At 30.2% G+C, this 24,108-nt stretch overlaps 1 protein-coding gene across 2 annotated transcripts in view; it reads right to left on the bottom strand.

Annotated features, from left to right (window-relative positions):
- The window catches only part of LOC124542886 (neprilysin-2), a 44,564-nt gene extending 25,997 nt beyond the window's left edge, over positions 1-18,567 (bottom strand). For both annotated transcript variants that reach the window (XM_047120784.1, XM_047120785.1), the window contains exon 1: positions 18,404-18,567. In XM_047120784.1, the coding sequence (XP_046976740.1) occupies positions 18,404-18,408 (5 nt within the window). In that variant the 5' untranslated portion in view covers positions 18,409-18,567. The remainder of the gene's footprint in view (positions 1-18,403) is intronic.
- Between the last annotated feature and the right edge of the window lie 5,541 nt (positions 18,568-24,108).

Below are 24,108 nucleotides of genomic sequence, written 5' to 3'. Positions count from 1 at the left end.
ATATTTTTTTTTATAATTATTATTTTAAATTTTCGATCTTCCTTAAAAACCAGTACAAAATATAAGAACGGTGCTCTCTCCGATGCCTCTACATTAAAATTTGAGCACTCTAAAATTTTAATGTAGATGCATACAGACACAAAATGACTAATATCAATTTTGGTCTTATTGTTTTTTTTATCGAACATACGTTGCTGTATGTTTTAAAAAAAGTGTTTGTTTTTTATTTAAGTCCTTTTCAGATATCAGAACCGGTCACTGATCAGCAGTAACGGTTACGCCAAGCTGATCTCTCGAAGTCGGCTAACTTTCTATTGGTAATTGTAGTGCATTATAGGCCATAATGGGTCCGGAGAATCACACGTTTAACGCGACTGCAAAGCCGTACGACAGCAAAAGGTCTCAAGACTGACTTGTTGGTTATACAATCAAATATACATACATTCAAAACTATATTCAATTCAGATTGAATTTAAGACATTTATATGCGTGTGTAAAAATTATCATTCCATTAAAACAAAGTAATGGTATATAAAAATTATAAACCAGTTTTCAATTTGTTATTGACAATTTTTAATGACTTCTGGTAACTATAAAAATTTAATATAAGTTTTTATGTAGAACAAAACTTAGGGCAAAATGCAAACCGACTTCGTACAAATAAAATTCATAAAAAGTTACCTTTATACAAAGTTAAATAATTATTTTTTTAACTGTAACATTTTAAAAGAAAGTATACATTTGTCTTGTCTACATTATATGTGTAAACATTACCAAAAACATATAATGAATCGACTGACATGATAATAAAATTTCGTGAGTTTATTACAAGTAAAAGTTTGGAGAGTTATTTTATAAATATATACAGGGGGGATGCATTCCATTTCAATCTTCTAATTGATAGCAATACTGTAATTATGAGTGCATACTAACTAGTTCGCATGTAAACATATAATTGCTATGCTTTCGCATGATACCGTTGAAGATATGGTGAGGAGTGGTCATCACGTTCGGACAATGTGTGTTTAAATTCCTTAGATCGCGTGATTTATATGTAGGAATTCATTTAAATATAACCACAGAATCGTCCTTGACTTAGCTTAGCCGGCGTTGTTTTATTTCATTATTAACCGTATTAAACCGGCGCGTGTTTATTTGTTCATTTATTGTTATAATTCTGATGGAATGTAATTATTAAATTAAATATCAAGTGCCACGTGGAAACGCGTTCGTGTACCTCACTAATTATAATGCATAATTGAATTTTATTGAACATATTTTTTATTTCAAGAAATTTTTAATTTAAGAATATGAGCTTTAGTCAATGTAAGGAACTATATGTTATGCATTAATTTGAAATTAAAGAAAAATCAAATTTATGGAATTACATTGAAGTATTGAAAGGTATAAATTCACAAATCAACTTTTTTATGATTAGTAATGTGTTTATAATAATTTGCAAGAACTGGAGAGGTAACACGCACCATTCCACTTACATTTATGGTACCTTTTATCTAAATATCCGCTTTCCTGTCGTGAAATTTTAATAAACAGTCACTATATTCGTCGCTACCCTGGCCACATTAAATCAAATCTTAACTGAAGTGAGAAGTTACTATTAATTGTAATAACTAAATGAATAATACTACTAAAGAAATATTCATAAAACTATAAGAGGATATGCAGCGCGTTTTTTGTATTTAAAAGTATAACATGATTAATATTATAACGAAGGACTAGCAGTTTCACCAGCTTTGAATTCAGGCTAAGAACGTGACAAACGTAATATTTATGTTTTTGTGTTTTAAATTGTTCAATTTGAGTATTAATAAAGAATATTTAAGCCATAAAAAACAATATACAAAAACAACAACAACAACAGCCTGTAAATTCCCACTGCTGGGCTAAAGGCCTCCTCTCCCTTTGAGGATAAGTTTAGGAACATATTCCACCACGCTGTTCCAATGCGGGTTGGTGAGTATTTCTATGAAATTTGTCACATGCAGGTATCCTCACGATGTTTTCCTTCACCGCCGAGCATGAGATGAATTATATAGACAAATTAAGCACATGAACCAGCGGTGCTTGCCTGGGTTTGAACCCGCGATCATCGGTTAAGATGCACGCGTTCTAACCATTGGGCCATCTCGACTCTAAAAATCAATATGCAAATACATAACTGATTTTTAATTGTTATAAGTGCTTATGGTATTCCATGGGACGCATGCCACTACTTGATAAATACATCCACGTGTTACCAGTTCGCCTTGACTCGTTACTGAGGTCAATCAAAAAACCTGTTAGTGTCGGCTAGTTAAGTGCCAGAATATATTTTTAAAGGTATTAAATTCTTTTCTGAATACAGACAAACGAGAAATAAAGCTGACTGGTTTCACAAGACTTTATTGCATTTGAAGTGAACAGCTTAGAAACTTCTAAAATGAGTTCCACGAAAGAGAGCATAAATTAAATTCTACCACCTAGATGTTTTTCAAATATGCTTTAGCGGGTATATACGTTTGATGCCCTAGGCTCCTTTTATTTCAATCTTTTTCAAGTATTTTTAGTAACTAATAGTTTAATACGAAATTATTCATAATCATATATAACTTTAAAGATTGGCCAATTTTTTATTTATTATCAAGAAAATGATCAGCATCCCTTACTGTTCTTGAAGCTCGATTAGTGTTTTGCATAACTATGCGAATTTAGTCATCTCCTATCGTTTATAATAATAGTGTAAGCCGATTTCTGTTCCGGTGATTATGGGATGGAGTTGCATATAAAAAATCGCTTATGGTCTTGAAGAGGATTAACCTCTGATGTGCAGAAAAATAAAGATGATTCTTGAACGCTATTTATTAAATTGTTACGATTAAATAAATAATTAATTTTAAAGAGGGAAAAATGTTACTGGTCGGGTATACAGTGCTAGGACGAAAAAAATAAAATTAACGTAAATCGTGCAAACATGCGTCATCATTTACAATGAAATTATATCAAAACAATATAGGATCGAAACTTGTGAAAATCAGTTGAATGAACGCGGAGTTTCGCGTGTGACCCACTAGTGTGCCTTTATTGACTTACCGAAGTTAAAGGAAGTGTCTATGGAGTAATATTACGTCGGGGCGAAACTTAGATTCCAATTTTAAATAAAGCTGTGATAACAAATAAAACCATATCGTAGTTATTTCATTCATTAATAAAACAGGAAAACAGCAATGCGGGCTTCAGTTTGGACATAACGTATAATTTTACTCTATAAGGACGCCTAGGGTTTCTGATTCTTTTACTATCACCTAGAATGCCACGGTCGGTCGGGCACATAGACCACCTTATGGTAAGTTGTCATCACTGTAAATATACATTAGCGTTGTATATTTTTATTAAATTTAAATAACTTAGTGCCAACCTTGAAAAGTGAGATGATATGTCCCTTGTGCCTATAGTTGGTTCACTCACCCTTCACACCGGTACAAAATACTGCCGGGTATGGGTGAGAGGAATGAGAGTTGGGTCAAAACCCTACCATACCAAGTGAAGATCCATTCGTGTGATTTATTTACATAGAATGACCGTGTTACTCCATAATTAAAATAAATAAATAATACAATTTCCAGCAATTATTCTCGGCTTTACGACGCTTTGAGGCAATTTATTTATATCTAGGATAAAAGAAATTAGATATTTTGACTTCATAAAGATTAAGAATTTCTTATCATTAAATATAAAAGACAACCTGGAAACATTAAACTAAGTACTTCAATACGCGCCCGACCTAACTCGAATATAATTAGATAGATCTAAATTTATCAATATACATAGTTTTATAAGTACACTGTATGATATTTTTATTCAATGGTTACTCATTCTGAAATATATATTTTTTGGAATATTTTCCTTGATATAATAATTCTTGCGGATTACAGCAGTATGAACAGGAAGAAATAACGTAAGCAAAAATCGTTATAGCGTAGTCCATCGTGCAGACTACATTTTCCTCTAATTTTTTTAAATAATTCGGTCATTGTCATATAATTATTCTAAAAAAAGAAATTATTTATTGTAAACTACAAAATACATATATTAAAAAAACTCAGAACACTTCCAGGAAACCTTTAGATAGAGGAATTAGAGGAGGGTAGAAATAATTGAATACCGGGGTTATTTTAAAACGGTTTGGCTTTTACTATTTGTGCCAAAAAGGCACACATTATTTCGCTAAAAGGTTGGTAATTGATTTTATTATCTATTATCATTTAATACATGTATTAAACATATATACTGTAGCAGTTTCGACGAGACGAGAGCTTTTTTTTGGGTTATAGCTTAAAGAAAATTCTGTTTAATTTTTATATTTAGAATACGACAATATATAAAGCCTAAACAATAACTTTACATTTACCTATGAATAACTTAGCTACGGGAAAGAGGTAAATGCTCGATAATGAACTTTTTTCCTGCTAAGAACGATGCTTAGATTACAACACCACGTTTGTATACTCGATAGTCGCAAAAATATTACTTATCTGTGTATATAATATACATAACATATTGAGTCTTCTGTCGGTTCTTCTATGGTTCCGAACCGGATTCCAAAGTAGATAGGTACCATCTTGCAAAAATACATTTGAATAAAAATAGCAAGCATTTTAAATCATTAAAAAGATAAGATCTCAATATCATATAAAATTTATTTATTTTAAAAAGTTCATGCACCTGATAATAGGTACAAATTGTAACAAATTAAAAAACATTTTAACAATTTGATTTATATTTATAAGCCAGAATTCAATGGTATTTTTCTAATGAGTGTTATAACTAGTAAATAATAATCAAATGAAATTTTGTAACCATAGCAGACAAGGTGCATTTACGAGTCCTATAAGCTGGGTTTTTAATCTGCTGTAGCACTAGTCTGTGATTAGAATATGTTTCTCTTGGCCTGTTTTTTATTTTTTGTGCTCAAGACCACCGCACACGCGGCATACTCGAACACCAATAAGTATTCAACTTAATATTTTTACACATTGTGTAATGTTTTGGTTATTATACTGGACAATTTAAATCCAATAAACTATTGTCTGTGATGGTAGTCGAGTGCATCCACTCACTCACTTCTTATTAAGCTCACAAACCACATTTTTAATTCGACATTTTACCTATACCTACGCATAAGCTTAATTAATAACTAATATGTCAATATTATAACATGAAAATATGTCGTAGAATATAAATCGCTTAATTAATCGGGCGTAGCATCCTTGTGTATTTACGTCACGGTATATACCGAAATTGGTTTTGGGGCATTCGTATGTGAATCATAATAATCATAATTTAAGTAGAATATTTGTATTTACTTTTATTTGAAACGTAGAAAAAATATCAAAAGGGTATTACCCGACGCAATTTGAGATGGTAATCGGTCATAATTTAATTGCGTCCAATTAAATTCGACTTTCGGTTGTAGCTTGTATCATTTATATTTTGTATTTTATATCAGAAGCATTACGTATCTGTGATTTCATCAACGGAGGTGAACATTTATATCCAATATATCCCATATATGCAAGAGTTCAATCCACGAAGACGCGCCCGACAATTTTCCGCGACAGGAGGGTTTCCGTGGATATCGAGTCATGTGAGATTTAATAAATGATACCGTTATTTGAAATCGGGAATATTATTTTTTCACATTTCATTTAAATTAGTGTGCGTGTACCCACACACTTTAACAGATATGGTTGCACACTCTGCTCTGCTCTGTAGCAAGGGGAAAAATAGTGGGGCGCAGCATCATCATTGAACCTCATACAAAACAATAAAATTAAATGACGATAGCCGCAAGATATACTCAGCAAAGTAACACTAAGATTGAGCTAAAGGTTTCAATTTAATTTAAAATAAACGTCATCAAGTTCAAGCATATTACTTTCGATAGTTTTTTTTAATTATTAAAATCCACTTCTTATGTTCATGCTAAAAATGCTTAATCGACAGTGTATATTTTTTGTTACGTCTTGGGATTTTCTCATAAAAAATAAATACCTATTAAAAATGTTCGTACCGATGACTACAATAAAAAATCAAGATGAAACATCAGCATTAATTTCAATTACTATACGTTTGTTTTTATAAACATTTTGCGGTTTATTTAATAACAGTCGATAAAGATTTCGTATTTTTATTAAAAGCACATATTCATTATTAATACCGAAAATGAATTATACATCTTACGGTGATCAAATGAACAGTTACCATTACCAATAAGTAAGTATAAAAGGTAAAAACGACACATTCTGCGTGTTTCTCAGCTGTGAACACCGATATGCAGAAGCAATTAATTTACATTTGATGAACTCAGCGCCTTTTTAGTTTTAGCTACAAAGAAAATACTACATTATTACGGATGGTTTTACTAGACTGTATTCTCACTTATTAAATACATATTATTATATGTATGTGCATTTCATATGAAAATTAAATCGTAAAAAAATACAGACGAATTGATAACCTCCTCCTTTTGGAAGTCGGTTGACAAGTAATTGTTCAATTATTCTTAACTCTCCCACCTTATAAATTATTTTGTAATTGTTGGCAATTTCAGATATTTTAACAGCGAGATTACATTTAGTTCTGTCAACATTTCGCAATAATTGAAACAAATGTAAATATGGAAGTGTTACAGTAACAAAACCTTATAGCTCGCAACTCCGTAAATATTCCACAGTTTGGAAAAAATCCACACCTCTCCTATTAGGGTTACTAGGTAACACGACTAAAATAACTTATTAGAACTTCTTGTATTTGCAAACTTAATACAATATAAATAAACCGAAGATAGAGCACATAACGAGATTTTTTTACATATGGATGAAGTATATAATAAAAAACATGACAGTAATATGTACTCTTATCATGCAAATAGAATATTTCTAAAAAATACTAGTCAAACAATAATACAGTAAAATATTACCATTTATATTTGAGTTTCACAGATTTACAAAATTTACCTTAAAATAAAATTTTTTTTAAAATATAATAATATTATAAAATACTTTGAATTTTATACAGATAGTTAATATATTTATTATAGTTTTGATTATCCAATTGTTAAAAAGTTATTAATTATTCTTAAAACGAAACGAAAAGGTAAAGGTTTGATGGACTCTAAGACGATTATAGTTAATAATTAAATTGAATATTATTTTCATTTAATCGCAAACCGATAAATAAATAAATCGGCATTCGTCTATGAATTTAAGAAGCTTTTTGGCATACGTCTATCGAACAAATTGATAGTGTAAGGCTGGGATCCCGGACCAATAAATCAATAACAAATTGAAAGCGATCATTATTGTGCGATTGTAGATGGGCGCTGTAAATGAATGACGCATTTTGTTTTCGGCCATTGAAGTCACTTGGGTGGCCTCGTCACAGGAGTCTTCGTACGATTTCAAATAAAACCAAATGCCGACTTCATCGTATGAACCCTACACACTTTCATTTGTCATAATCAATATTTAGCTTGATCACAAGTCAACAAATTATAATAATAATAAAACTTATGAAACACTACACTACTATTATATGTAATTTTGGGGGGGGGGGGGATGGTCTGCTGGAAACGGAAACGTCCCCGAATATTTTTGGAAACAGACTAAATGATTTATATGTTTTTATTTCTTGTATTATATAGAACGGATGTTATTTATTATTCTTATATCATATTAAATACATATATATCCATTATTTTTGTATTATTGTGGATGTCGCGACACAAAAGCGCTTGTTGCTCTCTCTTAAAACCAACCGGGATTTCTGATTTTATATATTTATTGTTACCTATTTTTATATAAGGATTCAGTATCTAACGGTATTAATTATTCACTTGTTTTATACGTCTACTATTGAATACTTAAATAATATTTAACGTCGCTATTAATTTACACTTTATCTTCACCATACTAATAAATATTTACATAAAAATACTAATATCTCTTTCTAATGCGCATCCTAAAAAAGGATAGCATATCGTATAGTTCTGTTCAAACAGTAATTTACAGATTGTTGAAAACAAAAAACACCGGTATAGGAAAACTAGTTGTCTCAAACCGTTATTTTATTAAGATAACATCAAAATAGCAAATAAACTTTCAAGATTAGTTGTAGTTTTATTGGATGAATACGAGTCGATACGCTCGCGTGATATCTTTCTAATTGGTGTTATAAAATAAACAGTTAATAGTTAGGCAGGAACTTTTACGATCTTGCACGCTTTGAAACGTGTACTGCATGTATTTGTGTCCGATTTTAATACGCAGCATTTAAAACTCGTTTACACATTTACTGCGACACTAAAATTCTTTTACTATGACAAGTCGATCTTCTCGTGGCTTTAATAAGTAACTATTAATGAAATTACCCATGCGCGATTCCCATTAAAGTAAATGCTTTTATGGTCATAGGTATAAATAGGTACATGCAATATATCCGATTTTAAGTCCCAGAATGGAGATTCAAAAGTAGAACGTATAAAAGTAGACATCGATATTAATGCATTTGAGATATAGCCCAGTCAGGTTAGCATATAACCTTGCTTAAATTCCCGTTAGCAATTTTATCGCTAGCTAGGGGGGAGTGTTGCTCTGGTAGTCTGGATTCAAAATGGCGACCAAATCCCGACAATGCGTTAGCCGGCTACTTAAATTTTGGGGAGGGGTTTTTTTGGCACAATATATTATTTATATTATTAATATAAATATTTTAAAGTAAAAAAAGTAATAAGTACTTTTTATGACATCCATTTTTCAAAATTGAAATTCAATGTGGAAAATTTGTAAAGTTGAAAACTTTAATTACAAAATTAAAAATTCAAATATGTTTTTAAAAGCACGTGTTTAATTTACATAGTTATCATTTGTATCTATTTATAATCGTGAGGTAAATAAGACCTAATAAAATCTTATTATTATTCGATTTTTTATGAAAATTGATGTGAGTAATGAAGATCTTAGAGCTCTCTTTAAATTGACATACATTTTTGGGCAATAACAATTTTTACACAGGTTTAATCTATACAATATATTTTTTAATTAAGTAAGTTGTATGTTTCAACTATGAAGCACAATTAATATGTATATCTATCATCTTAATATTTACAGCATATAATGACCACTAATGTGAGGAACACATTTGAATCGATTAATAATGTAAACGATTCTGTAAATGTCTTTGATCATGAAAGGAGAGCAAATCGTTTGAGATTCATAAGTCCGCACCGTAACGATAATTATTTATGTCATCACAATGTCAAATTGATAAAAGTGAACGTAATGCATTGATGGTGTAGCGTAGAATATTTACTACCGCTTCAGTTTTACGATGATGGGGCGAATCGATATTGTAAAGTATCGACATTTTTATGGTTGACTAGTGTTGTTCAGAGAGAAATTCGTGACGCACCAATCGCAAAGATGTGGCACTTGAAATCTGGAGGAAATAAATAGACCTTCAGAAACATATTCGCTTGTTTATGGTGTACAAGCCGTAATGCGTCGGCCATATGTACTGCGCTCGTCATACATAATTTTCGATTTGAATACAATAGTAAAAGCGACCATGATTGAGTAAAGTAATGAATTAATGCGTGTGAAACAACCTATTTATTTCTCAGCTACTTTCTTCACAATTGTCATTTGACTTTTAAATGCTACGTACTGTTAATAAAACAAATAGTCTGCGGTAATCATTCCCACGTTATCTAAGTAACAACATCAAATAACGTCGGCGAGATCTTCTGAAATAGGTAACTCAAGAAAAATCCATGGAATGAAGCAATTTCATTCGTGACAGAATCGTATGGGATATATCTGTCAAGTTTATAGGTCACTCCAATTTCATAGTTTATGTATAGTTAAATATTATTTATTCACTGATTTGCGAGTGTTTTTTTACGAGTCGATTCAATGCGTGGGTAGCATATAAAGAGTTATTTATGTAGGTTTTATTTTATGATATATTATTTTCACCATCAAATATAAGTTTTACGACTGGTAGCGTCAAGGCTGTAAGTTATTTGTAACCACTATTGCATTCCGATTAAAATTTTATTAATATATATCAGATTTTACTTTTTTTTTTTACTATATCAGATAGACATCAAAAATAGATTTGTCATTCTCGGCGCTTATCGTGATTCAATATCTTGTTATAAAGCTATATGTGTGCAGAATTTCACTATAATCGGTCGAGGTACCAAATCGGGAAAAGGTAAGATAAAACCACCTACTACTTCTGCAACTTAACAAAGCCTCTGGTCTCTCGAAATTAAACTTTTCTTTCATTCCTTACAGTATATTTTTTGATCAATATTGATATGTTAAAATAAAAAAAATAAAAATTATTTGTCAAATAAAAAAATATTTTTAGAACAGTATTATTAAACATAAAGAAAAACATACCTCGAAAATAAAAAGTCGTTTATTCCTTATGCTAACAACGTATTAGAAAAAATCTAATGATAATACTACGTTGATATATGCATAACACAAAAACGTGTATCGTATGACATTACTTTGATCATAACGTGTGTTTGTATCACAAATCATTTATGATAATATTCAATATAGTAGAATTAATTGCATTGCGTCTATAATTTATATATATGTATTTTTAATAATTACGATTCTGTTTCTTTTAGTCAACGATGAACTATAACAAAAATATTGTTTACGTTCTAGCAACAACTATGTATGTAAATTTTGAGTAACCCAATGTCTAAGTAAGGTCACCTAGATCGTCAGTTTTTGTTATAATTAGTTTCACAAATTTTAATATAGTATAAAGAACAATAAAATTGTTGTTTGTTATTTAGTAAAGTTTCACGTTCAGAATTTAATAATGACGATGCAACTTTGATTTCATTTAGCGTAGAAGTTATTTAAATAAATATCATGTTGCGAACGCAGTTTAATAGATTTAAATGGAACTTAAAGAACAAACAAACGACTCTTCTCGGGAAATAAAAGGGTAGCTCTGTATTCTTTATACGAATGTTTAAACGTCAAGGGTGAATTATTGCAACTGCGCAAGGCACTGACGACATACGTACATCCTAAATAATTAAAATAAAAAGAGACCATTTGTTTCCTCGCAATGCTTATATCTTATTTATATAAGTGGTAATGTAATATTATTCTTACAAAAATTGCATACGACTTTTTTCAAGTAGGGGTTTGATGTATCATGTAAAAATATATTTAACCTCACTATTATGATCACTTCGTAGATTACATTAAGCGATAGATTACATTGATCGAAAGGATAAACAGACAAACATATTTTAGTATCATAGTATCATATTACATTTTTATAGCAACTAACTTTGATTTCAATATTTTGATGATGATAAATCTTCCTTTCGTAAAAAATACTTTCATAAAGAATAATGACTCTATGTGTTTCATAGGTTTTACGTTTGTATTCTCAGCCTGATACCACCAACTTGATTATTAAGCAAGTTGGTAACCTTCTACACGAATGAAATGTAAGCAGGTAAAAATTTAACCCAATGTAAGTGAACATTTGTTTTCCTTGTGTTTCCTCAAGTTTCTTAGCCTCGACTACAATCGCGAGAATCGATTCAAGTCAAGATCGCAGTGAATTTCAATCAGTGATATCCCACTTCTAATTGAAATCGCTCCTTAGTAACCAGAATTTATATTTGTGATTTCGGGATCTACAGCCTTATCAACCAGCCTCGAAACAAACAAGGCTGCTTAAAGCAAAAATATGACGTATATTTTCAAACAAATTTCAATTAAAACTTTTTAACTTTACAAGATTATCGTGTCAGAAGGAAGAACGGACGAGAAGTTAAGTAATTATTTTTTTAATACAAATTTCAATTCGCTTGCTCTCGTCCATTCATTTGGGATCATTGTGTTGTATTTTCTCTTCAGAGCTATCGCTAGCCTTATTCTTAATAACTCTCCTTTTGAATGGTCGTGCATACGTGCTCTTTTAATTTGATCATCTCACATTCTTCTTGATTTTGCAGGATTATAATCAGAACGAATAATCTTCCAAAATATTATCAAACTTCCGATTAAAAATGATGTCTTCTATCCGTTACTTCTCGAATCAATTTTGCACAATGCTTATACCTAACACTCTATTCCCTTTAATGGCATAAGTATATGAGAGGATATTCAAGAGTTGCTAGTAATACCTGTTGGCTGTTACCTATTCAATGTTACTTATAATAGCTAAGATAGATTAACTGAAGACAGCGGGTTCAAACCCAGGCAAGCACTGCTGTATATGCATTAACTTAATTTCTGATTTTATAATAAAGTTTTCTTATAAAAACAGAGATTAAGTGAAGCCACAAGTTAAGCTAGTTAGTTTAACTTGTGACTTTACTCAAATTTTATAAAACCCATAGAACAACCGTTATGACCCATTTTACTCCCTCCATGGGTGAATAAAAACTCTATGTCCTTCCCGGGAGTTATACTATCTCTACAGACGAAGCTACTTTCGCATTTATAGCATTAGTATAGATATAAAATACAAAACTCGTACTCAGCGGTAGAGGAAAACGTCGTGAGGAAACCTGAATGTGTAGAATGCTAATTTGCTACATGTGTATTCCCTCATCGCGCGCTGCAGTAGCTCGGTACATAAGCTTCTAAGCTCCACTTTAAAATGGAGAGGAAGCTCAGCAGTGGGACATCTACGGGCTACTTCTAATAATAATACTTCTAAGCGAATAAGTGATTATTTTTAAATAATATTCGAATTGGAACTACAACAAAATTATTAACTAGTAGCGTAAAGATAATATTATAAATTGTATTAACCGAGTCTCAAACAAATATAGTTTATCGTAGATAACGTTTTCAACTATTTTTTTCGTAACGTAATAAAACATAATAAAACTATACAACAACAGTTGCGTATTTCAACAGTGATCTCGATATCATCACATCAGTGACGTAAATTAAATGTTATGTATTTTATCTGAACATAATTAATAATAGAAATTTATTATTAATTTATTTAAAGATCGATCTAATTACTCGATGCAAATTATACATTTTGAATAAATTACTTTGCAATGTCGATGACTCCTGTAGAAGGACAAACATTTAGATACATTCGAACGTAAGTGACAAAATATTTTAGTTTTCTTAACCAAGTTTCATATGAAATAAAATACATCAAATGATAAACGTAAACAATACGTATTAAATTACGTCGACGGCAAAATTTTAGTAACATTTAGTTCGTCGCGAAGAATCGTGATCGGCATTTTAGGGACAAACATATGAGCTCTTTAAATTTACCGGCTGAGGTGCTGAATAACGATATGATGCGAGATGATCAATATAAATACGCCTTAGCTATTATATGTTCAGTTGCAAATAACACAATACGGCACATCTCCGCGCGTCAATCGTTTACTTCTGATGTTTGTTTTTGTGTGAACACAAAGCCTTCGGTCGCCGATTGAAACAAGCATATATAACGGACAAGATAAAAACTTATATTCGCATCGTAACACGAAGTAAGAATGTTATATAACAACAGTTTAAGCTATAAAGTACTAAGAATTAAAGTTATACAATTTAATATATTTTGTTGAATAACAAAGAAGTTTGGTTACATCAAACAAATGAAAATAAAAATGCTTAGATTAAATACAAAGAAATTAGCTTTCGTTACTTTGAATACGAAACTATTAGAATTTATTGTTTCGTTTAAAAAATCATAACGAAAAATTTATTTTTTCATATAAGTTTTGACAATTGTACTAATTGCAGAGAATTTGTATTTCATTTTGATTATCTACTTGCTTTTGTTGTTTCATTATAATGTGTCATGCGCTTCACTTGTGTTTTGTTTTGGGAACAACTCAGATGTACTGTCATGTGCTTACTCCTTTGCCCGGGATCAAAAGGAAAGGTTGTATCGTTCCATACAAAATCAGTAAATTAAAAGAATAATTTAGAGAGATAAATGTTTCGTAATATAAAAAATCTGGAGATATAAGTGGTTATTTTTTCTGTCAATTATAAATGAATTAACATAATATATGTATTCGCTAGCCTGACCGGATCATGATGGAGGAACAAACTCCAAGTCGTATCCTTAGACTCGTAACACCACTTAACTAGCAATGACCTTTTAAAATAGGTTTTTATCTCACTTCATAATATCAATATAGATGTTCCGTATCGCTAAATCGTTGTGGTTTCGTAACAAAAACCTAACACAAGTAAATAACGTGTTTAAAATTGTTACAAGTACTTAGCACAATTTACAGAAATATAAGACAGGAAAAGGCCCTTCTAAAATATACTGTATTGCTTCTACTTAAAGATCGAATATTCAATGAATTAGATCAATCTATAAGATCGCTTAATAAAACGTAAAAACCAAAGGCAAAAATGTATATTTTTTGTTGTCCTACGTCAGACGCCGTATTCAATAAAATCTTTCTAATTTGCAACTCCGGCTTAATTATCTCATTTCTAGGAAAAAAATAATATAGAGGTGCTATTAAGTTTGTGATAATATGTGTTTCAATTGAAGCAAATTAAATTGACACATTTTTAATGTGCTACGTGTAAAATATTAACCTACAACACTATCATTGACTAAGATGTAATATCCCTCTTGTCACCATTACACTGGCTCACTCAACTCATCAAGTATTACTATTAAGCGTTGGAATGACTGATATTGATATTGATTATTCAAATTCATATTCATATGTACTTCTATATTCTATTTTAGTAACCTAACACTTACCTATTGGTAGTCATAAAAACTCCTAACGGTTTGGAAAGGAAAATACCCAAGAAGAATTGATAAACAAATTGAGATTTTTTTTCTAATTTTTTGTATCGATACTTATTAAATCGATTCTCCCAGCGAATATCAACAACAATAATAATCAATGAACAGCTCTTCAGTGCAGAAAGTTGAAATTTGGAACATCGTTTATTTTATAACGTAAGCACCCGCTAAGAGAGGATTTTAGGAGATTTCCACTTTTGAGGAGGAAATGGAAACGGTAACTTTGTATTAATTTATACCTTACGAAATGGGGGTTACCGAGATGGCCCAATGATTAGAACGCGTGCATCTTAACAGGTGATTGCGCGTTTAAACCCTGGCAAGCACCACTGAATATTCATGTGCTTAATTTGATCTTGTAATTCATCTCGTGCACGACGAAGGAGGAAAGCATCGTGAGGAAACCTACATGTGTATAATTTCATTGAAAATCTGCCACATGTGTATTCCACCAATCCTCATTGGAATAGCGTGGTGGAATATGTTCCGAATATTGCATAGTGGTGATCTAGACCTATCGACACTCTAAAACATGTGTCATACTGAATTTTATAGTGAGGATAATTATACTTTTTAGCTAGAGAAGTTAATCTTACAAAGGTCAGTTACGTTGTAAATATAATTAAAAATATTTAAGAAAGTTTACAAAATATCTTTAGCAAATTTAGGAAATAGATCGCCACATAAATGTAAAAATTGTAATATAATCTCGTTTATAATAGGTAAATATGCAAGCTCACTATTGTCACGAAAACAAATTAACTTTTTCTGAAATATTTAATATGTTAATGTGACAGTATGGTCTTACACTGCTTAACTGAAATAAGCAAAGCCAAGCCAAAAACCCGTAAAGCTTTTCGTTAGATTCACGGATTATTTTATCTATAAGAAATATATTTGTAAAGACTTAAAACTATGGGCATAATACTAGTAGTACATACACATACACGTTTCACGCAAAAACTACAAATCCGATTATTATCGCAGTAGTGATACTCTAGCTCGTATGTAGGGAGAAAATGTTGGTCCAGATGCTTTTAGAGAGATTTGTAGGTCTCTAAAACATCTACAAAAAAGGCATTTACCTACCTCCCTTTTGTAAAACCTCGCAGTAACCATTTTCATGTTCAAATAAATGAATTACATTTGTAGTTTTATCATCATTGTCATAAAGTATTGGTTTTTATCAAAATAGACATGTTAATTGTAAACGCTTTATGTGGTTAGCTTTAGAATTATTACGAAATAATTCAAAAAGCTCATGGCAAAAATAGGCGGGCGAGTTGTATGGCGCATGATCACCATATAGGCGTATCTAGATCGTTTGTTGAATATTTGCCAATAAAAAATATCACAGGCTTAAACCCTTACTTTTTGAATTCGCGCTATGTCTATACTAATTATTTATTTTTGTTATGATTGTTTGGTCATCATAATTCGTTGACCCTTATGTAATTTTTTTGTTATCATATGTCCTTATTCCTAACACAAATCATTTACAAACTTTTCACATATGTTATAAAAGGTGCTCCTACAGTTTTACCCATGTTAAATTTTACAGCTGTAATCCCAAAAATATTTCTAAAATATTTGTGATCTCTTATGTACGCTCAACTATCATACTTCTTTCATCTGATATTGATTTCTAACCTTATATTTCTTCACAAGGATCAATTTCTTTTTAGATATTCTGTTATGGGAACTAAGAACTTCATTTTAATTACTAAGTATTGTTTAGTTTTAGATGTTGGATGTTGTTCAAAACATTACTAAGTCGAAATGCTTGTATATTTTAGGATCTATATAAGAAACGTAAGAATGCGTGAATATTCTTGCATGTAGTCGATTCTAACCTTTTTGGTATCAACATTTCCAGCCAAGATCCATTTAAGGGATGTTATACTCATATAATTTATTTACCAATATATAATATTAGTTATTACGTATTTTATCTCATAATGTAATATCGTATTAATGTAATAAGATGTCAACAAGGTACTCGAAGAATATATTGCCCAAAAAATCAACGTAAAACAAAGAAATTCGCAATTTATTATGTAACAAGTTATATCTTTCAAAATTGGATATTGTTATTAGACGAAATATAATAATTTCAATAAATCCTATTGGTACATATTATAAAAATATACAGCAAAATTTATAAATAATGAAACTTAGTGCAATATTACTGAAATAATGGTAAAAATCAGATTCAATCATTTCTAATTAAATAGTGAAACCTCATAGGGGCGACGATCAGATCATCTGTTACCATTGCATTTTTACTATTCTGGATAAGTTCATTTAATGAATTTAAAGTTAGCGTTTCGAAACACGATTACCACTAGATGCAACGCCGTTTACGTAATTCATTAATTATCTACAATTTAATTTATTTAAAATGAACTAGCAACTAAGTATTAATAAGGTTAACAAAAATGTGACTGAATAATTTCGTTAAAATGTACTACGAATACACAAATATTGTAAATACTCATAGCAAATATTTTCTTTGCAGCCACAATCACGCGGCGCCCTATTATCATTCCGCACTCAACTTAATTTTTCACATATCTTTCGTAACATTTATTTATAAACATATTCAATTTTTATATAAAGAGATTTTACATCTCTATTAAGATAAAAATGTCAATAACTTTATTTTTAAAATAACATGTATATAAAAATATACTCGTAAATGTATTCCAGGCTATGTCAACTGAGAAGGCTTATCTTTATTGGATATATTCGCAATGAATGTTGCCATACCTATTTTCGAAATCTGAAAGTGTACTCTTTGACTCCGATGTTTTCACAGGCGTCGGATTGTTTAAATCCTCCTCATTCAGGATCAATATTTAACCGAAAGTAAACGGAACTCACTACACGGACAATAAACAATGATTTATTCGATAATCAATATTTTATTACATTCACGGGATACAAGTTTTTACAATTTTATGGAACAAAATACACAAAATAAAGCACCGTAAGTATTTCGTCATTTTCCTTTTCCTTAATGATTTAATTAATAACGCTAAACTAACTTGCAGCTATCTTATAAAAACATATTAGTACACCAATGTAAATCCGATCAATTCGCTTTGAAAATTGAATGATTTAGAACAATTTTAATCATAGCTGATTTTAAGTTTCATTTAAGTTACCATCCAATTTAAGTATAGATTCAGAAATATATTATTATTTCACTGTTTATAAATTATATTTATATCATATTCCAGTTTTAAAAGTGTAAATTTTCCAGTGACAGTTTCGTCGAGAGAAGGTACTTGTTGCATTACGAAATATAGCGAGTTCGCTTTCACATCCTCGTATTACATTTATTGAGTATAGTTACGTGATTTATAGTATTATTATTTAAGGCAACGATTAAATTAGAATTATAAATCTGGTTTAATAACATAAGCTTTGTCAAAAAAAAATCGTTTTAGTAACAGATACATTTTTAGTGGATTTATTATTAAAATTTTTATTCGCGTCGCAGAGCAATTATAAAAATAACATAGCTCACCTCATAGAGACGGAAGAGTGTCGAGATGGCTGAAAGAGCGCGGATGTCGCGCGGGCTACGGGCAAGTCGCGGATCGCGAACTGAGTGACCGCGTCTTGGCTCTGGTCGGCTCACCTGTCGTGGCCGCTGCTTCTCTCGATCGCGGTGCGACTGAGTCGCGCGCCCGCTCGGCATTCACTTTTATACATTTCCCCTTCTCGGCTGTTTTTCTTGTCCCTGGCAACCCTAAGCATTACCAACTAAAAACTACGACTCCTATAAATCCTTGGTCTACGCTGTTATCCGATAGATTATTTAGAGAAGGTCGAACTAAGTGCTATTAAACAGGGTGCCCGAAATTACTAAAATGAAATAATTCACTGGAATTTAATCGAAGTGCCGGCCCGGTACTCGCGGCGTAATCGGAGCTGGATAGTAAGGCGAAACTAATTAAATTCATCGTCAATTTAAGTACATTGTATTGTAAATAATAAATAGCTATTGTATTTTTAATTCCGATTAAATTCTAAATTCTAAGGGGCATGTTATAGTAATAACATTTTTAAATGGAACACATTTCCTAGCATCCGCTTTATTAATATTTTAATTAATAAGTAATTAATGAAATCACTATAAAATTTGTCACTATAATAAAACTTCACTTAGACCTTATCAGCTACACATAAAAACATATATAAATGTATATAAAGGTATGTTTATTTACCAATGTATTTTAAACAAAAAAGTATTTTTCCTTATTTATCGGGGGCTGATATATGAATAAACACGTTTTTTTTATTATAAGATAATCCTATTGGATTATCTTATAATAAGTAGTTATAGGCGTTTCTTTAGATTGTATTATATATAGTTTTAAAACCATTATATAATAAATAAAAAGATTGTAAAAAATAGTTCTTACGACTTTACGATACAATTTACAATAAAAGCATGGAATTCTTTAGTTTATAATCAAACTGAAATTATTATATACTACGGTCCTTACAAAAAATACAATACCTACAATGTATTTGTTTTATACTTTCACACATAATTTTTATTTTTTTCAAATTTTTTATTTCTTAAATATCTTAAAATATCAATATATGATTTGAATATCAAAGCCTGTGGATAGTTATCTGATATCAATATTATTTGTAATATGTTTGATTCACAATTAACAATACGTCATTTAGTTTGGCAAATTTTATATGTGTTTGAATAGTCTAAATACTAAATTAGACATTATTATATATATAACGCTTTTGAAAGTTAGATTATTCTGACACACTGGATCAGCGTGATGAGAGAATCTCTTTCTCCTTAAAAGATGAGATGTCCTTTACAAGGAAATCAAGAATTCATATCACTAATAATCACTGTTCCTTTACTTAATTTAAACTTTATATTAACCAAATAACAGTAATCGATATCGAATAATTATTTGAAAATTGAAAAAAAGTATAAATGTATCTATTTTAAAATAATATATTCATAAAAGATAGATTGTGTAGTTAGAGATTGTTAAAAACTATACGATTTGCTAAACGATACGGAAAAAACGTTCAAAGTAATAATTATCTATCTGAAATCAAAATCACAAAAACGTTGTATAAGACTCTATAATATTGCTGGAATCTATAAACGACCTGTTTAAATTTCAAGCAAATTCAAACATTAAATCAGACGCAGCACATTAAATTATAAAATATGATACAAATAGACACATAATAAAAGAAATAAACACGACAGTGCCATTCGCGATTGAGATAGCGCGAGAAACGGTCCTTTAGGTACAACTTATAAAATAATTTAATTAGCAGTAGATCCTCGTGTGGGTAATAAATAAAACTATAGTTTCTCTCTTATATGAAAAAAATAGATTGAAATAGAATGAAAGAACGACTAGGCTTTTGTACTTTTAAATTGTCATTTTAAATGATCAAATGTAAATTTAGCTCGGCCGTTTTGTTTACAATAACGAAAACAACCACCGGAGAAAATCAGTGGATAATCTTTCTTTTGTATTTATAAATTAAATTTAAAATAAATAAATAGGAAATATAGAGTAGAATCTCTAATTTTAGATTACTGTGCTACGACCTAGTCGTACAAGTGTTCAAATATTTGTCGATTTATAAAATTGTAACAAAGCAATGAGTCATTATAAATACAGAAAACATTGTATGAACTCGACAATGCCGAACACTGTTCATTGTAAGTATTTTGATAAGTAATATTTTTTCTAAGCTATTTAGTTAATTTAAATTAATCTATTTTTTTTTAATTAAAATATTAAAGATTTCGTCGAATCAAACACTTGGGGCAAAATGCGAAGGCTTTTCGTCTGCCGAGAGTGGAAACTTTTTAAAAGAAAAAAAATTGTCAGTTATACAATTCTATACTAAAAATATAGGCATTAAATATGGTCAGGACTTTTATTTTTAAATTTTTATTTGCACTTACTATAAGTGATTAATTTCTATGCTTCTGTTACAACTGTGAATTTATTTATAAATGGGTTTGACCCGTGCGTGACGCGTGACGTCAGTTGCGTTTGTTTTTAAAATTAAATTACAATTTTTTTTTTTATATTATATTCGATGACTTCAAAGGAAAAGCCAAAACTTTTATTTTTATAATTTATTTTTACTTTTATTTTTAATATTGTATTTATTAGAGACATTTAAATTTTATATACCTAGAGCATTTAAAAAAAATTACATTTTTTTTAACGACAAAACCGTTGTCAAAGAATAAGTTTATTATATTAATAAAATATTCTAAATATAGAAAGGTTGGTAAGAAAAAGAGTGACGTGAAGTAGTCTGTAATTCCCACGACTTGTTTGTTAATCTTTTTATTGTACACCAAATTCCTTGCTAAATTAATTAAAAGGATTTAATAATATTATTTTTTTAATTCTAAATAAATAATCAACAAGAATTATCAATTGAATTTTAGATAACATATCACAGCAAGTCTTGTTTACTTGTCATTAGTAATTGTTATTTCTCAGTAAAATCATTGATTTTTAATTATGTATTTTTCCGATGCAATTAAAAATGTTAGTCCTATGACCAATGAAATATACCATACGACGTGAATTATCGATAAGTTTGAATAGTAACTTACTACTTAAAACAAATTCAACACTTAATTAACGGGTTCTTCTGTACCTACAGGCGTATAAATCTTCTCCGTAAGGGAAATTTTGGAGTAATAACAGCTATGTTCAGAAATTAAAAAGTAAGACTGAAAAGCAAGTTGTTTATTGGCACATGGGAACTCAGTTTTGTTAGCTCGTAATATTGCTCGGTTCTATGACCTGATTTTTAGCGAATTTGGAGAAATAATTAAAACGGAAGTCGAACTTCAAAATATAATAGCACTGGATTCAATGTATTATTGGCAGTATTTATATTTTTTCAAAGATCCAGAAACCAATATTTTAATACTAATTACTAAATGATCCAAATTTCGGTGACATTCGACCTTTCCAATATCGAATATTCGACGGTAAAATCGTACAGTGCAGCACACCTATAAATATATCTTTGTATATAAAAGCGTATTAACTTTAATTGTATCCGTGAGCAGTTGTATTATTGTAATTACAATATACACTATCATTATACGTGTAATCGAAATTGCAGCAAATAGCTTGGATTTGTTTGAAGATACTCCAACAGGTTTTTATTGACTACGAATAAAGTGGGATAAAATTATTCAGATAAGAATCCAAAAAAATAAAAATTTAACATGTTTTCATAAGAATTTGCAATACCTTTACATTTATACTAAACCATACCTGACCTACAATCGAAAAAAAAAACAAGATATCCTTTTAAATCTCTGAAACAAGTAGACGAAGCGTAAATAAATCAGACTTTTTATCCGACTCAATGAATAAATACAAAAGAGGTCAAAAAACTTCTTGTAGCTGTCATTCGAGTCCGTATCAAAGCTTCGAATTGTATGGGACACCGTTATTAATGCTAATCTGACCCCATCGTAAACATGTGAATAACTGTACGCATCCCATTGTCATAGCGTCTACGACAAAATTTAAGAACATATGATGCGGCGTTTTTATACAAATATACTGTCTTGTAAAATGGATTATACAGTTTGACAATTAATTGGTATTTTTAAACGTTACATTTATAAATAAATACGTCATACTTCCGTTATAATAATGACTTTGACGTATTGACTGTTTCCTTATGTCCGGTGGACGTGTGAGACATGGAATGCGTATGAGATACTGGTTAACATTATCCTCCTTGCAAAGCGTATAATACCATTTTGAACTGCTTAATAAAACCTCATTTGTTTTAGAGGCACACTGTTTGATTGGTCACACGCTGGTAGATGGCTACCTGTTTATAAATTATCACAGCGAAATCACTATGGGAACTAAATTATCCTTGATTATTCGAACACTAGATTATTCGACCTTCAAATAGGAACCTTTACTATTTAACAAATTTTTAGTATTCCTGTATAAAGTCTGAGATTAGTGGGAATAAGTCAAAGCCAAAGCCCTACGCACACAACCAATGAAGGGCTTAGTCAAATAATATTTTAATGTGATTTCATAAAAAACTTAACATTAACTATTAAAAAATAGAAAAAAAATGTATCGAAAATAAATTCTTATTTCTAAGTATATAATACTCATAGTTCAATATAGTAAGGTTGTTCTTCAGAACCTATTGTGAATAAAACAAATGAATTAAATTTTCAATACTATCTCGTTAATATTTATACAATCGTATACATTTTTAATGTCTATGGAAACAAAAGAAAAAAGTAATGTTACAGAGATAAGCGTTACAAAGAACATTAGAAGAAATAGAACAATGTGTACGTTTCTGAGTCAAGTCTTTGTTATCGTTTCTATGTTACAATAATCTTCATTGAAAAGTGTTTATTTATTTTAAAATAGTATAAAACTCATAAATATGTTTGCAAAACTACTAAATTTAATTTCCTGAAATTCAATAATTTTACGGTATATAAGTCTAGTCTACCAGAATAAAATTTTTTGTCTCATACTTCTAAATTACTCCTTAGTGTTGGTTTAAATTTTAATTTGTTATGTACTAGCGACCCGCCCGCTTCGCACAAATGCGATACTAAATATACTACAGAATTTTTCTTGTGTGTTTACTATATTGTACATGTATTATATATACGACGACCCCCGTGGTCGAGTGGTGTGATCACCGGTTTTCATGGGTACGCCACTCCGAGGTCCTGAGTTCAATTCCCGACCGAGTCAATGAAGATTATCATTAGTTTTCTTTGTTGTCTTGGGTCTGGGTGTTTGTGGTACCGTCGTTGCTTCTGATTTTCCATAACACAAGTGCTTTAGCTACTTACATTGGGATCAGAGCAATGTATGTAATGTTGTCTCATATTTGTTTATTATTTATATATTATTTATATTACTTATATACCGTATTAAAATCCTTAATATTGAAATAAATAATTTTGAAGATATAAGTATACATAGGGACTTTGTTCTATACTATGCAATGATAATCATTTACTTATTTAAAGCAACAAATACTTCAAATATATGGATACTCAATTTCGTAAGTAATATGTCGATGTCGTTGCGAGTTGCACAGTCTCGGTGTTTTTTGCCACGTTTTTCTACGATTTCGATTTGATTTATGGTGAAATAGATGACGGCACTACAGGACAGTGGCGACGTT

The sequence above is a fragment of the Vanessa cardui genome, chromosome Z (assembly GCF_905220365.1).
Source record: "Vanessa cardui chromosome Z, ilVanCard2.1, whole genome shotgun sequence".
NCBI lineage: Eukaryota > Metazoa > Arthropoda > Insecta > Lepidoptera > Nymphalidae > Vanessa > Vanessa cardui.
Note: the sequence above shows the minus strand (reverse complement) of the source record. Positions and strands in the feature narration are given on the sequence as shown.